At 48.8% G+C, this 14,522-nt stretch overlaps 7 protein-coding genes across 7 annotated transcripts; 4 read left to right on the forward strand and 3 right to left on the reverse strand.

Annotated features, from left to right (window-relative positions):
• Positions 1 to 615: 615 nt before the first annotated feature.
• Positions 616 to 2,366, reverse strand: FOMMEDRAFT_131524 (uncharacterized protein; the record flags this gene model as incomplete). The annotated part of the gene is made up of 2 exons (XM_007262841.1): positions 616 to 2,105; positions 2,162 to 2,366. 2 exons carry the CDS (start codon positions 2,364 to 2,366, stop codon positions 616 to 618), a joined length of 1,695 nt encoding a protein of 564 aa, XP_007262903.1.
• A 215-nt stretch (positions 2,367 to 2,581) lies between these two features.
• FOMMEDRAFT_165380 (uncharacterized protein) lies at positions 2,582 to 3,060 on the reverse strand (the record flags this gene model as incomplete). Its single annotated transcript, XM_007262842.1, has 3 exons — positions 2,582 to 2,720; positions 2,862 to 2,938; positions 2,995 to 3,060. 3 exons carry the CDS (start codon positions 3,058 to 3,060, stop codon positions 2,621 to 2,623), a joined length of 243 nt encoding a protein of 80 aa, XP_007262904.1. The 3' UTR covers positions 2,582 to 2,620.
• Positions 3,061 to 3,147: 87 nt separating this feature from the next.
• On the forward strand, positions 3,148 to 4,439 carry FOMMEDRAFT_165381 (uncharacterized protein). The gene is made up of 3 exons (XM_007262843.1): positions 3,148 to 3,665; positions 3,746 to 4,139; positions 4,204 to 4,439. Exons 1-2 carry the CDS (start codon positions 3,356 to 3,358, stop codon positions 4,054 to 4,056), a joined length of 621 nt encoding a protein of 206 aa, XP_007262905.1. The 5' UTR covers positions 3,148 to 3,355; the 3' UTR covers positions 4,057 to 4,139; positions 4,204 to 4,439.
• Positions 4,440 to 5,104: 665 nt separating this feature from the next.
• On the forward strand, positions 5,105 to 8,157 carry FmDyP1 (Dyp-type peroxidase). The gene is made up of 10 exons (XM_007262844.1): positions 5,105 to 5,687; positions 5,745 to 5,754; positions 5,815 to 6,034; positions 6,102 to 6,254; positions 6,319 to 6,453; positions 6,515 to 6,669; positions 6,739 to 7,023; positions 7,092 to 7,273; positions 7,336 to 7,398; positions 7,466 to 8,157. Exons 1-10 carry the CDS (start codon positions 5,639 to 5,641, stop codon positions 7,621 to 7,623), a joined length of 1,410 nt encoding a protein of 469 aa, XP_007262906.1. The 5' UTR covers positions 5,105 to 5,638; the 3' UTR covers positions 7,624 to 8,157.
• Positions 8,158 to 9,132: 975 nt separating this feature from the next.
• Positions 9,133 to 11,391, forward strand: FOMMEDRAFT_165383 (uncharacterized protein; the record flags this gene model as incomplete). Its single annotated transcript, XM_007262845.1, has 1 exon — positions 9,133 to 11,391. The coding sequence occupies one exon, from the start codon at positions 9,133 to 9,135 to the stop codon at positions 11,296 to 11,298; it is 2,166 nt and encodes a 721-aa protein (XP_007262907.1). The 3' UTR covers positions 11,299 to 11,391.
• A 598-nt stretch (positions 11,392 to 11,989) lies between these two features.
• FOMMEDRAFT_102494 (uncharacterized protein) lies at positions 11,990 to 13,345 on the reverse strand (the record flags this gene model as incomplete). The annotated part of the gene is made up of 7 exons (XM_007262846.1): positions 11,990 to 12,215; positions 12,292 to 12,301; positions 12,474 to 12,545; positions 12,630 to 12,696; positions 12,757 to 12,884; positions 12,955 to 13,050; positions 13,105 to 13,345. The coding sequence occupies 7 exons, from the start codon at positions 13,343 to 13,345 to the stop codon at positions 12,182 to 12,184; spliced, it is 648 nt and encodes a 215-aa protein (XP_007262908.1). The 3' UTR covers positions 11,990 to 12,181.
• Positions 13,346 to 13,668: 323 nt separating this feature from the next.
• Positions 13,669 to 14,509, forward strand: FOMMEDRAFT_102498 (HAD-like protein). Its single transcript, XM_007262847.1, has 2 exons — positions 13,669 to 13,735; positions 13,784 to 14,509. Exons 1-2 carry the CDS (start codon positions 13,673 to 13,675, stop codon positions 14,441 to 14,443), a joined length of 723 nt encoding a protein of 240 aa, XP_007262909.1. The 5' UTR covers positions 13,669 to 13,672; the 3' UTR covers positions 14,444 to 14,509.
• The last annotated feature ends 13 nt before the right edge of the window (positions 14,510 to 14,522 follow it).

Here is a 14,522-nt window from a genome sequence, read left to right on the forward strand (position 1 = left end):
TCAAAAGTAAGACAATTTGGAAACACGTTAGTAATCAGGTCACGAGATCGTGTTTTTCTGTTATTTACGCGTTATTTTGATCCTTGCTGTGCTATCATGATAGTATCTTGAGAGACCTTTAGCATAGAAATTATTTGTGATCAGAACCTTGCAATGAGCCTTAGTGAGTTGACTAAATCTGGAAAGAGGCACCGTTCCGGTTCATTCCAGCCGACCGATTGAATTGAGGAAGCTTGATACAGACGAGTCCGAAATTCATGAATTGAAACCGTAATGACGCACGGCATTGAGGCACACCAAATCTCGGCGACCTGCGCGAGGTGCGAGGTCGTCGCGGACCGATAAACGGTGAGACAAGACATCTTTATTATGTACATGCCCAGAGCAGCAAACGGGTGGGTAGGAGGATTGATGACTGCGAGAGACAAACAGAAAATATTTAGCAGTAGCGATAACAAAACATGCCTGAGGATACAGTGGATGGTGGGTGTTGATTGATAGATAAGCGATGCCGGATGGTTGTATAACGTGAATCCGATAAACTGATGTACGTGATCGTTAGAAAATGGCCTAGAAAATGCGAAAGTATGACACACCAATACAAAAAAACAATGCTTAGACGTATAATGCAACGGCGCCGCGTTCCTCATCCATACGCCATTCACCAGCAATAAGCACGCTCTTGTGCTCACGTCCGCATCCTTGGACGGGACAGGTCCACAAATATTCAGCCTCGATGACTGGAGCAGCAGCAGCTTTACCCTTCCCCTTTCCTCGACCCTTTCCCTTCCCAGACGCACCCCCGCGACGACGGCCACGGCGAGAGCGACCGCGAGTGTTGGATTCGGATGCATCAGGAACTGACTGGGAACCCTCAGCCATGTCATTCGCGGAAGATACGATATGTAGTGGACTAGCAACAGCCGGTCCGGCGGCAAGGGCATTGCTGCCTCCAGTTCGTGGCCTCAGACGTGAGCGAGTGTATGTTGTTGACGTGGACGAAGAAGACTCGAGTGGAGTTCCCTTTCGCTTCGTGGGTACAGTTAATGCATGTGACGTCTCGACATCAGGATCGGCAGCTCGCTGTTTTCCCTTGGTATTGTGCTTCGGAGGCCAACCGTTACTGCCTGTTCCCAGCTGAGACCATTCTGATCCCCCGTCCCATGTACCAGTCTCCTTCCTTTTGCCTTTGTCCGTTGCTGAATCGTCTGCTTCGGTACCTTGGCCCACGTCTGGGACTGGGACAGGCTGTGGTTTCATAAGCGCGTTAATGCACTTCCCATCAAACATGTGGCCACAGCGAAGTGCAAAAAGCTTGCGTTTGCGCACTTGTTCCTCGGAGCCCATAACATTTATGACGAGCGGGTCAAGGCAGTGAGCACACACAATCGTTTCAGATGCGGAAACAGAGCTGGGGCCTGGACCATCGGTGATTGTGATCGTCTCCTGTGACGAGAAATCGTTAGAGAATCCTGATTCAGGTTTGGTAGGATGTGTAAACTCTGATTTGTAGCTGGGCTCTTCCTTGTTGGCCCGAGCAGGTGCGGGTCTAGGGACTGGTCGAAACTGCCGGGACCTAGCTCGTGGGTAAAGGTCTTCGGCTTCATAAGCAAGTGCTGCTAGAATAGCTGCCTCCTCATTGCCGAAGTCATCAGGCGGATCAGGAGTATCGGCGGCTCGTTGAAAGAGCATGCGATAGGCTCCTACACCGAAATTACTGAAAATATTGCGCCAACCCGCAACATTTTCTTCAGCTCGAGCCGGTGGGGCTGGAGGATAAGCAGGTTCAAATCGATTGCGGCGATTATAAGCAAATAAAGCACCTCCTAAACCCATGTTAGGACGACGCGCAGCATTTGCGCCGCCTGCAACGGGTTCCACCTGTTGCGGCAAATTACGTATGGGAGGTAATCGGGGCGGGGCTCGCAAGCCTTCTTCAAATGCGAAGGGTTGATCGAACGGCCGAATCACACCAGCAAAGTCAGGAGGGCCTCGCCAGCGAGCCGGTCTAGCGAAACGAATATTGGGTGGCAAAGGAGGCACTGGTGGAATATTTAAATCCTGCGGTGGAGGAGAAGGTGAGAAGAGCACACGGCGACGAATTGCTATTGCAAATTCTGTATGTTAGCTTACTTCCCAGTAAGAGACGGGAATGACTCACGTTCAGGTCTCTCAGAACGTGCATTGTGAGGCTGCGGATGAGAGGGCCCTGCAACAATTTCGACGTCGTCGTCACTGTCCTCGATCACAATTGGCTCCTGAGAGCGCCGTGCAGGAGCATGCGATATCAACTGAACGTCATCATCATCGACAGTGCGACCGGTTGGATATGCGAGATCATCCACGTTGATGACTTCTCCCGGCATAATGTTGTGGACAGGAGTTGGTCGCTGGACGAGCGTCTCCGACATGGTGGTGGTAGACCTTCAAACTGCCGCGGCAGAGTTGTGTGGCATGGCTCCCATCTTGAAATTAGTCACTCGCTCTCACGCATCACGTGCTCTTAGAAGACGATAAAAATTTGCCCCTTTGCTTAATCGCTCTTCGTCCTGAACTTTCATGGTGGTGAGTGGCAGTTCCCGTAGTCTCTCTTCATGATGACTTTATTCTCTTCCCCGTCCTACACGACCATGCCGAGGAATAGAGTGTGTTCGTTCGCAACGATCGCGCGTCCTACGGGGCGCACAGTGCACTTGCCAGTGCCATTTCGTCTGATTCTCCTGCCAAAGTGCATTTTCATCTGTGAAACCAGCTGACGAATCTTTCTCTTAGACTTCGAAGTTTCCACCATTTTCCGATCGTGTGAGTGTAATTTTCCTTGTTCTCACTTCCTACACAACTTTGCAGGATGAAAAACGAACCGTTTATTCGCAGTTTCCTCTCTAGCGCCCTCTTTTGGAGTACTCCCCCAGACCGCATGTTGTTTTCCTCCCTCGTGCTACTGCGAACCCAAAACAGTCAGCTGAGGTGGGCCACCCTCCGGGGTGCGATGACATGTTGGTGGGCGGTCGGCGCGATGAGGGCCATCATCTTCCTTGGATGTCTGATCCGCTCCGCCATGTTGCCTTCTCATATTTTATTTGCCACTTCATACTGATTGTCCTGTATTTTACAGGGTCTGACTTTCTCGTACAGTTTTTTATTTATCGTAACTAGTGTAATAAAGTATTGCGGTGATTAGGCAGAAAGCACTCAAAGGTTCCAATAATATCGGACACAGTTTGAGAATGTAACACCACCGTATCATCCTGAGATTACCACATCATACATGTTCACACAAATACTGAAATGGCATGAATATACGCCTGAGGATTAGATACGACTCGGCGCATGCCACTTGCACTCATCCCTCACGATGCCACCAAAGGAACCCAGTCGTTACCAACTCTCGTCGCGTCTGACGTTCAATCAGGACACCCCTGCCTTCTTACAGCGGCTAAAGAACAAAGTAGCTGGTGTGTCTAATGACGAAGATGAAGACTTTGACGAGTGGCAAGCTGCTTCGGGGCGACCACCCATTCCTCGGAGACCGACACCCCCAGAGCGTCCAGCCGATGAACCCGGCAGTGCAGATGAAGAAGACGATGATGAGAAACCCCAGGTGGTCGTTTTGCGGGAAGGCAAGCATTTGACTGCTCGTGAAGCGGAGAATGAGCGAAGAAAGGGTATGTGTAATTCTTTGTGTCACAGAAGGCGGAAGAGGCGACAACGTCGTCCCATCCGCTCACCCATTCTACTTTCGCAGCCCAAGGACTAGCACCTCTTCCGGATGGTTCAACAGACAGGAAAGACGAGGATGAACTAGAAAAGACTAGTGGCACGTCTGCGGACAAGCAGAAACAATGCGGTAAAGAATCTAATGCAAAGTCATCTTTATCGTTTTCATCAACCGGAGCTTCGAATGCGAAAAGCTATGCAAAGAAGCGCAAGGTCATTGGTGATGGTCCGGACGACGTTTTGGAAAAACAGAAGACTCACAAGAAAGTGAAGCAAGGTTCAAAGGCGAAGAAGACGAAATCTGGCGCATTGTTATCCTTCGGAGACGACGATGGTTGACTTGAATGTAGCGATATCGGCTTCGTCAGACCGTTGTGTACGCCGAATTTGAGAGTACCTGCGATTTGGTTACATACATTTATGTGGGTCGTACTTCGCTCCGTTTAGTCAACTGATTCTAATGTTTGTACAATCTTGATGAGACAGTGCCTCATGGACGAGTTTGGACCCTGGATAATTGTTCCTCAAACGGGCTTACTGAGGCGCCGATATCCACCCTCATCACACTCGTCCTTCTAGACAGTGACTCGCCACGACGCACTCGTGCTATGCTCGTTTCGTTACCTACACCACCGGCACTGCATATTCTCACGCGATTTATGTATCATAATGCACGATTTGACAGTTTAACGTCATTCGAATGGGGCTTCCATTTGCATTAATGGTGATTTTACTCCTCTTCAAGTACGTATCCAGCAATGTATTTGCCCTGATAATGCTTGTCCCGCGGAGTCATCATATGGCAAAGATAATTTTACGGAAGTAAATCTCAAGCCAAACTGTCTCCTCATCCGCCTCTATCGGCGCCACACGTCAACTGTAGATCGAAGGAAGTTCTTACAGATCGAAGGCTGGTCCTCTGGAAATAGAGGCCTGCTGAACGAGCGTATTTATTCTATGGCGCACAATCTGATGTATTTCCGAGTTGTGATAAATTGCCAAACCCGACTACCGTCTGGGATCGATCCCGTGTTCACAAGTGGTGAATACTCCTGTTTCAGGTCATCCGCCGCTCATTATTCAAGGGGATGACGCGGAGCTTGGCTAGAAGCATTAAACCGGAGTCTTTCAGGCATAACCGGTAATATCGGCGTCGACTCAGTCGGTACTTTCTTGTGATCATCAGAATGATTACTTGATCCTCTGGCGGTTCGGGATTCAGGATTTGGCAAGTCGAGTAAACATCCCGATCCCACATCTGCTGTCCGTAGCCAATGCGGGGATGTGGCTTTGGTATAATGCTCTACAGGAGGCCTAGTCTCTCTATCCATAGCGGGCGGAAGCATCGGACCTGACATTCAGCGCTGAATTTAAAAATCACCACCCTGTGCCTGCTACTTTACGTGCCAAAGCTCTCTTCGTTCTTGGCCTTCTAGCCTGGATTGATCGATGCGGGGCAATGTTTGATAGTCGTTCAAAATCCAACGCATCTGACTGGTTGGCTATTGAGTGAATGACCGAGCATCTCGCTGATGTCGGATCGCCGACCTTTAGTAGGACTATCGACACTTAGAGAGCTCGCATTTATGGCCTCATTGTGCGTGAGCTGTGACATTTCGTATCCTTGACGAAGTGTTCTGCGATACTTCGGAGAAGGACATCGCCCGCGCAACTATGGTGACTCCGGAAAGACAGAAGAGGACCTATTTGGGAGCATGATTCAACGAGGTTCTCTCCTGATACAACTGATGCTATGGATCTCGTGAGCCGCAGTCATCTTGCTGTGCCTGCAGCGCCCGTTTGAAGGGTATAAAAAGAGCCTGGTATTCAACTCCAAGAGCGTAAGACGCCCGAGTCTAATAGCTTTTCGACCACGAATAACCAAAGTCTCATTTCTTATCACTAACTGACGCTCATCAACATGGCTACTCCCACTTGGCCGACTCCTCAGGATCTTAATGACCTTCAAGGTGAGCGGTGAACATTTGATATCTTTGTGGCATTCCACTAACGTGTCATTGCTACAGCCGACGTCGTGTGCGTGTTATGCCGGACGAATCAATTATCATGCTGTCGCTCATTGTTTTTGTCTTACAGTCTTGGTATCCCGAAGCGTGCTGAGGACTTCATCTTCTTCAACATCCAGGATGCGGCTGCTTTCAAGAAGGATCTCAAGGAGCTCATCCCAGCCATCACTACGACCGCACAAGTCAAGAAGATCCGCACCGACATTACCAACCACAAGCAGCAGGGCAAGACCGACTTGATCAAGGTTGCTGCCATCAACATTGCGTTCTCCGTTGCTGGCTTAAAGAAGGTATTGTGCCTTTACATCGGCGTTAAAGGGCGTGTTACTGACTAATGCTATGTGCGCTGGATTATAGCTCGGCATCACCGAGTCTCTCGGCGATGATGCGTTCAACCAAGGTCAATTAGCGCATGCGCAGAACCTTGGTGATACTGGCAAGACCGAAAACGGATCATTCGTTCCCGAATGGATCGATGCGTTCAAGAATGAAATCGATGGTGTTGTTTTGGTACGTAATCTTTGTTGGATACTTGCAAGCCATTCATTGAGTTGAACTTTTATTCTTCGCACAGGTCGCTGGTGACTCCAAGATCTCCGTCGACGAGGGCGTTAACAAGGTTGAACATACCTTCGGCAAATCTATCAAAGAAGTCTTCAAGGTCAACGGACATGTCCGACCTAACAAGGAGAAGGGTCACGAACACTTCGTTAGTGTCGTTAGAAGTTCATTTATTTTTGCATACTGACAGGGGCGTATTCACCGTATAGGGTTTCAAAGACGGGATCTCCTTCCCTGCTATTGATGCATTGACTGGTCACCTCCCTGGTCAGATCGTCGTAGACCCTGGCGTCCTTGTTTGTGGTACCAATGGCGATACGGTCCAGAACCGACCTGCGTGGGCAAAGAACGGATCTTTCCTTGTGTGAGTCTAATTTAATACAGCGTTTCGGTCCCTGGAATCTTGATCAATACTGAGACGATCAATCTGTAGATATCGTCAACTGCAGCAGCTTGTACCGGAGTTCAACAAGTTCCTCACGGACAACCCTGTCAATGTGCCAGGTCTTCCGCGTGACAAGGGAAGCGAGTTGCTCGGTGCTAGGTTGTTCGGTCGTTGGAAGAGCGGCGCGCCCATCGAACTTGCGCCGACTGCGGATGACCCGAAGCTCGCTGAGGACAAGCAGAGGAACAATAACTTTGATTTCAAGGACAGCTTCTCGGACCAGACCAAGTGTCCGTTTGCTGCGCACATCCGGAAGACGAACCCTCGCAATGAGTGAGTTGTTTGTCATTTATCTTCTGTCATGAGTTATGTTAGGTGCTCATGTTATGGCCACTGTATAGTCTTATCCAGCCGTTCGGTGATGGTGCATTGAAGCCTCACATGATCGTCCGCCAGAGCATTACCTATGGACCTGAAGTGACGCCTGAGGAGGCACACTCGAACAAGACGAAGGTCGACCGTGGACTTGCTTTCGTTTGCTACCAGAGCAACCTCGCGAACGGCTTTGAATTCGTTCAGGAATGTAAGTGATACAACCCATTTCAATGGTTGCATACGTTAACCGATCGATTCGTCGTCCTTTAGCATGGGCGAACGCCACTGGTTTCCCACCACAGAAGCCCGTCACGCCTGGGTTTGACCCGATCAGTACGTCTTCATTCTCCCTTTTCTTCCGATAGTCGCGTACTGACGTGCATGACGTGACTGTTTTCAGTCGGCCAGAAGAACGGTCAAGCTCGCGAAACTGCTGGTTTGCAGATTGACAACCAGTCTGCGAACACAACGTTGCCGATCGAGTTTGTTGTGTCGAAGGGAGGGGCGTACTTTTTCTCACCATCGATTACTGCGCTCAAGACGAAGTTGTCTGCTTGAGCGACCATCTGACGAACTGTACACCTAACGAACTGTTCTTACTTTTGTAATTGTATAAGTTCAAGCCTTTTTTTGTATATAGTACCAATATGTTTGTAACACTACATATACGAATGACAAATGTCAAGTGTATTTCAAGCAAATAAAAAAGATGTGTGAATGTCATGTTATGTCTTTATTCGAGACTGAACGAGCTATGCTATAACTGTTGCTCGTTTAACCATTGTTCGATAGCGTCGAGCATCTCTTGTGCCTTGCTCCGACTCTGAGCAGCCCAGAAATGCGAACCGCCTGGAATACAGGCTACCTTCACTCTTTCAGTGTCCTCTCCACCTTCCTCCTCCCCTCCAACACTCACATCCTGCGAATTTACCTTCTCCTTCCCTAACTTAACCAACTCCCCCGCCCAAACTCCATACTTAGCAGCACTAGTGAACTCGTCAGCGTCTCCATAGACAACGAGGACGCGGGAGGAGGGGGAACGGACGAGAGAGTGGAGAGCGGAGGTGTAGGTTTTGCTGTGGAAGAGTGTGAGGTAGGGGAGGGGGGAGAGGGGGTAGGAGAGGAGGATGTGGTGTGTTTTAATTGAATTTGGTGCAGAGGAAGGAAGAGAAGGAGGGTGGTGGTCTAGAGGGGGGTGATTTGAGGTTATAAGGCTTCCGTATGAGTAGCCCTACATCAAACAAATATTAATATTACATCAAATTAACTTGTATTTGAATTTTGGGCTTGAAGAGAAGAGAAGAGGAAAGGGAGACGTACGACGAGTAACAAACACCCAACATCAGCTACACATTCATTCACAGCCCACTGAACGAATTCATGCAAGTCCCGGATTTCAGAAGAACCGGTTAGGGAAGCGAAGCCGGATGAATGGCGGACGCTTCGGCTGTTGTATGCGAGAGTGTGGAAGTTGTGGGATTGGAGGAAGGGAGTTAGGAGGAGCTGGAGGACACTCGATGGAGTTGATTTCGGTAGTTAGTTTAGTTGAATGGAGATAATTTTTCGTTTGTTTGAGTGGGGGGATGAAGAGACGTACGGGTCGTGCATGGTACCGCCTAGCCAGGACCAGGGGTGGAGGAGGATTGCGAGTTTGTTCGTTCGTGTGACTTCCTTTGCATTTTCATCCGTATTTGTATTTGTATTTGGAGTTGGAGGTGGAGGTGGAGGAGATGAGTAGATGTATTCGAGTTTTGTACCCGAGGGCAGCTGGATGATGTTTGTTTTTGAGGAGGACATGGGATGACGGGATGTGCCGAAGTCAGTCGCGTTGGCGTCGTGCAATTATTTTGTTTGATGGTCTTATTCTTATTTCAGGAAATATTGCACACTTTACTCACTCACATAATTACACACAAATAGATCTGGTTAGTAGGTTGTAGTTAGCAACTACTCTCCTGCTGACAACCATCTCTCACACTCCCTTCCTCACAGCCTTACGTTTCTTCTCTCTCTTTCTCTCACTCTTCTTCGAAGAGAGCATTCGTAGACGTGGAGTGACGGACGACGATGTCTATCAGAGGCCTCCCAGACGAACGTCCCCGTCCAAGCGTTGCCAACCTCATCGGGCGATTCGAACAACGCGCTAACAAACGTCAATCCTCTGTCGGTGCGTCTGCCTCCCCGACGGGCTCACCATCACCTTCCCGCTCGACAAGTGCGATTAGCACCAATACGGGTGATGCTGCGCAGATTGAGGTGAAGGAGAAGAGGGAGTGGCCGCCTAAGTCACCTTTTCCTACGACTACGACTGGGACTACGACTACTGGTGATAAAGACAAGGAGAAGGAGAGCGAGTTCACAGCTGCTGCTGTGAGCAAGCTGGAGAGGAGTGGGCTGGTTAGTACGGGAGGTATTGGTGCTTCTAGCGTAGGGTCCCCACCACCACCACCATCGTCAGCGGCATCGGAGAAGCAGCAGGATGAGGTACCGTCGTCGTTATCTGCGTCGGTGGAGAGTATCGCAAAGTCTGCTCCGGAGGCTACGTCGAACTCAAATACGCAAGACAACTCGGTAGTTGAGGTGGAGTCTAACAAGGCGAAGGACGTGCAGACGACGCCTGCACGCGCTACGGCTACAGGCAAGATAACGACGAGCAAGAGTACGCCTGCGAGTACTAATACTACATCTCCAAATAACTCGGCTTCGCGTACTACTACGGCGCGAAGTAGTGTAGCTGGCAGACCTTCTACTGTCAAGTCACCAACTTCAACACCAAACAAACCTTCTTCAACACCTTCTGCGAAGCCGCTTTCTGCTCAACGGACGGGAACTTCAACAGGTTCTGGTGGTGCTTTACGGCTTGGTGCAAAGAGCCCGCCTACCTCAACTACCTCTGCACGCGCAAAAACGCCTACAGCGCCTCGCGCCTCCACCTCAGGCTCTCTCTCTAAATCTACTCGAGCAAAGACACCAACAGCATCCCCCGCTTCTCGCGCAAAGACTCCCACCGCTCACCCACCTCCACCTCCACCTCACAACCCAACAAGACCAAAAACACCTTCATCAGGTCTATACGCCCCAACAAAAGCCTCACTCGCCAAAGCCCGCAATGCAGATGCACACCCACCAGTACCGGTACAGAAGGCGAGTGTACCGAGTGGTTCGTTGGAGAGGTTGATGAAGCCTACTGCGGCGAGTAAGTCGAAGGTTAGGGAGACGCCTGTTAGTCCGCCGCGTGCGAGTACTGCTGTGAAGAGGGGTGGTGCACCTACGACTGCTGCTGGTGCGACGACGAGAGGTGGGAGTGGGGGTGTGAAGCCTCGTGTTGGGTTGGCGCCTGCGAGGATGAAGACGGAGAGGGAGAAGAAAGGAAAGGAGGAGGGAGTGAAAAGAGGGAAGAGCGCCGTAGCTGAAACTACTGCTGGGGATTTGGGGAAGGCTGTAGCTGCGGTGACGAGCGGAGACGAGTCGATTTCACTCGATCATTCTGTTCATTCTATCTCTACGACTTCCGAGAACGAGAATGTCTTATCGGAAGGGACACCGTCTCACCTCTCACAATCACAATCGCAGTCAGAACACGAAACCGAGGAAGACGAAGACGAAAAGAAACGCTTAGAAAGAGAACGAGAGATACCCTCCGATATCGAGAGCTACGACGACGCGTTTGCGTCTGATGACGAGGACAATGAGAAGAAGTTGGAGTTGTTGGATAGTGCGCGGATCGTCTCTTTGAAACCCCGAGAGGAAGAGGGGGAAGTGGAGGGCGTGTCGTTTGATGCAGTGGTGAATGAAGAGGTTGAGACTGGGGTTTCTTCCGTTATTGAAGAGGGTGCGGGTGCTGAGGAACATGAGCACGTTGAGTCAGAGGTTGAAGAACCGAAGCAAGGCTCAGTAGCAGAAGCGGAAGCAGGAACAGAATCACCAGCTCATGCAGAGTCAGAGCCAGAAAACACACCTGCAGTCGAAATATCCGTTCCCACCACCTCCTCCCAACCCGAGACCGAAGTCGAACTCGAGGTCAACAATAATAATACCGAGGATGCGTTCGCGAACGGCGGTGCTGCTACACCCACACCTACCTCACTCACTCACAAACATACCCTTAACGGAGGAATTGGAGGAACGGGAACGGTGGTGCCGGAAACGGAATTCGACAACGTGTTAGACATGTTAGCTGTCAAACCTCCCATGAAGAGTTTGTCGCTTGGGGAGATACCTGATGAAGAATAAGAATAAGAATAAGAATGAAAGACTGCGAAATTGGTTTTGAGTAGAGAAATGAGTTTTTTTCAAGCTTGTAGAACCTCCTCTTCCTCTTTGGCGTCTCTTTTTTTTTTTTTTTTTTTTGATGCCTTTCTATCACTTCTACCACTTATCAGCTTGTTCTTTTCTTTTTTTCTTTCTCTTTACTTAGTTTTACGATACGATGATGGATGAACGGAATGAATGAAATGATATGAAATGATATGGCATATACCTCCTCTTTCTCTTTCTTTTTTCTTGTTCTTTGCCTTTGTTGGTTTTTTGTTCGATAATATTAATAATGTCAACCAAATTGAATACTAGTAAAGTGGATTATGTGACACGGGTTTGTTTCGGTGCGGTGAGGAGACTACTAACTATTAGTATGTAGTCTGAGTACTGACAGCGATACTGGATCAAAACGTGGTACTGATTTATATAACTGAAAACTATTCAGTTCAAGTTCGAAACAAACTTTCTCTTATATTACCATTATTTCTTTTTGGTCAAGTAAAAGAAACTGTTTGTTGCCTTATTCCTTGTGTACAGTACAGAATTGAATGTTGCATTTCTTTCCTGACTTCGTAAAGACATGAAAACAAACCCGTGTACAAACTGTGATAACGATGTTTTTGAGTTAAATGAGAAAAAAATGTAAGTTGAAATGGTGTTTGTTAGTGGGGGAACAGAGAAAATAAGGGAAAACGTGAATGCTGGCATTGGTGGCATATAATATGATATATGGCAAAACTAAATCCGGATGCATAAAGATGTAAAGCTAAGAAAACAGGGAACACAAGCAAGAATAGGTAATTAAACAAAAAAAAGGAGACAAATTGGTTACACAATGCGTGTTCATCGTGTCGTCTCATTAATCCCTCGGAAGTGGGGCGCCTCGTCTTCGTCTATGGGTTCAGAAGAAAATGCGAGCTGATCTCAGTATACTAAAACGGATAAAGCAAAAAGGTATATTGGGCTTACACTTCTCGGACTGGTATGTTATTATGTTTGACATCAGAATCATCGTCACGTATGGAAAACGCACGACGGGCAATCCGGCAAGCCAAAGAGGGAGAACGATTAGATTGATTTAATGATTAACGAGAGATATGGGAGATATGGGCAAGGGGAACGGGAGAAGAAAGAGGGAAGGGCGGACTTACGTCGAATGATGAAGTTGGCCAGGACAGCGAAGAAGAGGAAGGTCGCTATGATGACGGGTCCGGCAATCTGGTCTATTTTCGGAGAACAAGTATAGGAAGTTCAGGAAATTCGCTCAAGAAACCATCTACGAAGAAAGAGTAGAGGAAAATACAAACCGAAATGCCCTGGATCCCGTTTCCGGATCATCGTTATACGTTTCTGGTAAACGACCCATCCATATACCTTTTCAATTTCCAGACTTCAACAAATGGTCTCTGTTGAAGAAAGAGGGAGAGAACTCACGAGTACGCCAACACTGATGAGTGCGTAGATGTACGCAAAGTTACGCGCGATGGCATCTTCTGAGGCGTTAAAAAGTGCGAGTGCGAGTGTGCCGACGAGGACGCCGACGTTCACGTATGCTATCCATGCTGTATGCCCAATCGTAAAAATTGGATAAGAAATAGAGTAAAGTACAAGTGCATAGAAAACAAGACGTACTACGCTCGTTAGCAAACCAGACTTTACCCTCCACCTTAATCGGCGTTGGTATCTTCTTCGGTACGCGCACAGAAAGCGGCACGGCACTTGCAGGCCCTGCACCTGCACGATTCCCACCATCCGTACCGTCTTCGTTGGCACTTACTGCACCATATTCAACGTTCCCTCTGGTATCCGCATTGTTGTTGTTGTTGTTAAAGTCATGGACGACGACGTCTCCCTCGCCCTCTGGTATCCTATCCGTTCGGGTCTCGCGATCGCGTTTACGCTGGGAAGTGTTGGGGAGTTGACGGAGAGCAGCGGACGAGAAAGGGGAAAGGATGGCATGCCAGGAACGTGTCAAGAGGCCTTCTGGTTTGGACGCTGTGTCTTCTGGATGTTCTGTGGTCATTTTTTTCTTCCTTTTAGATAGGCGTAGGAGGATGAGGTGAATGAATCTGAATGTACTGAAGAGCGAGTTGGACCTTGGCTGGCTGGAGGAGTTGTCGGAAGTCACGGGATGAGAAGCAGATAAGATAGGGGATATTCGTGGATAAATATACTCCGAGTCAATGTCTTCGGTTATGACGCATACATACATACATACACGCCTGAGCGTTCCTTGTGCATCAACTGCCATCCGTGAAAGATCAAAAAGTTCGTAAGAACTCATGTATTACTATTACGGCGTCGTAAATATCTAATTGTCTCATGCAGAAAAAACGCTCGAGTGTAGCAAATGCAGCCAAAAACGCTTAATCAATTCGAAGCACTGATCTTCGACGTCTATGGCACTCTAGTTGTATGTACCCTCCTTTCTATGACTACTAATATATAAATATTCGCTTAGGACTGGGAGACGGGCATATACGTTGCGCTCCAACCCGTCCTCCGACGTGCAAACTCGCCGTTCTCCAAGAAAGATGCTCTCCTTGCGTTCGCAGCTGTGGAGAAGGACCTCCAGGTGCAACACCCAGACATGCTGTATAACGAGCTACTAGCCGCTGTACACAAGGCCTTTGCAACTCGTCTCGGCACTTCTTCCACCTCCGAAGAGGACACCGCGTTTGGTCGGTCCATTGAGCTCTGGCCTATCTTCCCGGACACAGTCGCTGCGCTTGCCTTGCTTAAGAAATACTACAAGCTTGTCGTACTCTCAAACGTTGACAATCATTCATTCAACACCTTCACGCGTCCGACGCTCGAATCGGGCGGCGGGACATTCGATATCGTCCTCACCGCGCAAGACTTGGGTGCATACAAGCCCGATCCAGCGAACTTCGAAGCCGCACTGAAGACCATCGAGGAGAAGTTAGGCGTGAAGAAGGAGAAGGTGCTAGTCACGGCGAATAGCCTATTCCATGACCACGAGCCTGCGAATGCGTTGGGTATATGCTCTGCGTGGATTGAGAGGAACGATGCAACGATTGGGACTGATTCGCAAGCGACGTATGATTTTCGTTTCAAGACGTTGGGTGAGATGGCTGAGGCGCGTGCGAAGGAGAGTTGATCCGTTTGTTCTATTATATTATGAAGTCATGTAAATGATGCAGAGATATTTCAACTTCAACAAAGCAAAGTACGTCTAA

The sequence above is a fragment of the Fomitiporia mediterranea genome, assembly GCF_000271605.1.
Source record: "Fomitiporia mediterranea MF3/22 unplaced genomic scaffold FOMMEscaffold_2, whole genome shotgun sequence".
NCBI lineage: Eukaryota > Fungi > Basidiomycota > Agaricomycetes > Hymenochaetales > Hymenochaetaceae > Fomitiporia > Fomitiporia mediterranea.

Bases quoted from the DNA above. Each gene is read 5' to 3' on its own strand.
- FOMMEDRAFT_165381 (XM_007262843.1), top strand. From the start codon at position 3,356: ATGCCACCAAAGGAACCCAGTCGTTACCAACTCTCGTCGCGTCTGACG. The intron at 3,666-3,745 runs GTATGTGTAATT...CTACTTTCGCAG, and splicing joins GGAGAATGAGCGAAGAAAGG to CCCAAGGACTAGCACCTCTT.
- FmDyP1 (XM_007262844.1), top strand. From the start codon at position 5,639: ATGGCTACTCCCACTTGGCCGACTCCTCAGGATCTTAATGACCTTCAA. The intron at 7,024-7,091 runs GTGAGTTGTTTG...GCCACTGTATAG, and splicing joins AAGACGAACCCTCGCAATGA to TCTTATCCAGCCGTTCGGTG. The intron at 7,399-7,465 runs GTACGTCTTCAT...GACTGTTTTCAG, and splicing joins GCCTGGGTTTGACCCGATCA to TCGGCCAGAAGAACGGTCAA.
- FOMMEDRAFT_102498 (XM_007262847.1), top strand. From the start codon at position 13,673: ATGCAGCCAAAAACGCTTAATCAATTCGAAGCACTGATCTTCGACGTC. The intron at 13,736-13,783 runs GTATGTACCCTC...ATATTCGCTTAG, and splicing joins ACGTCTATGGCACTCTAGTT to GACTGGGAGACGGGCATATA.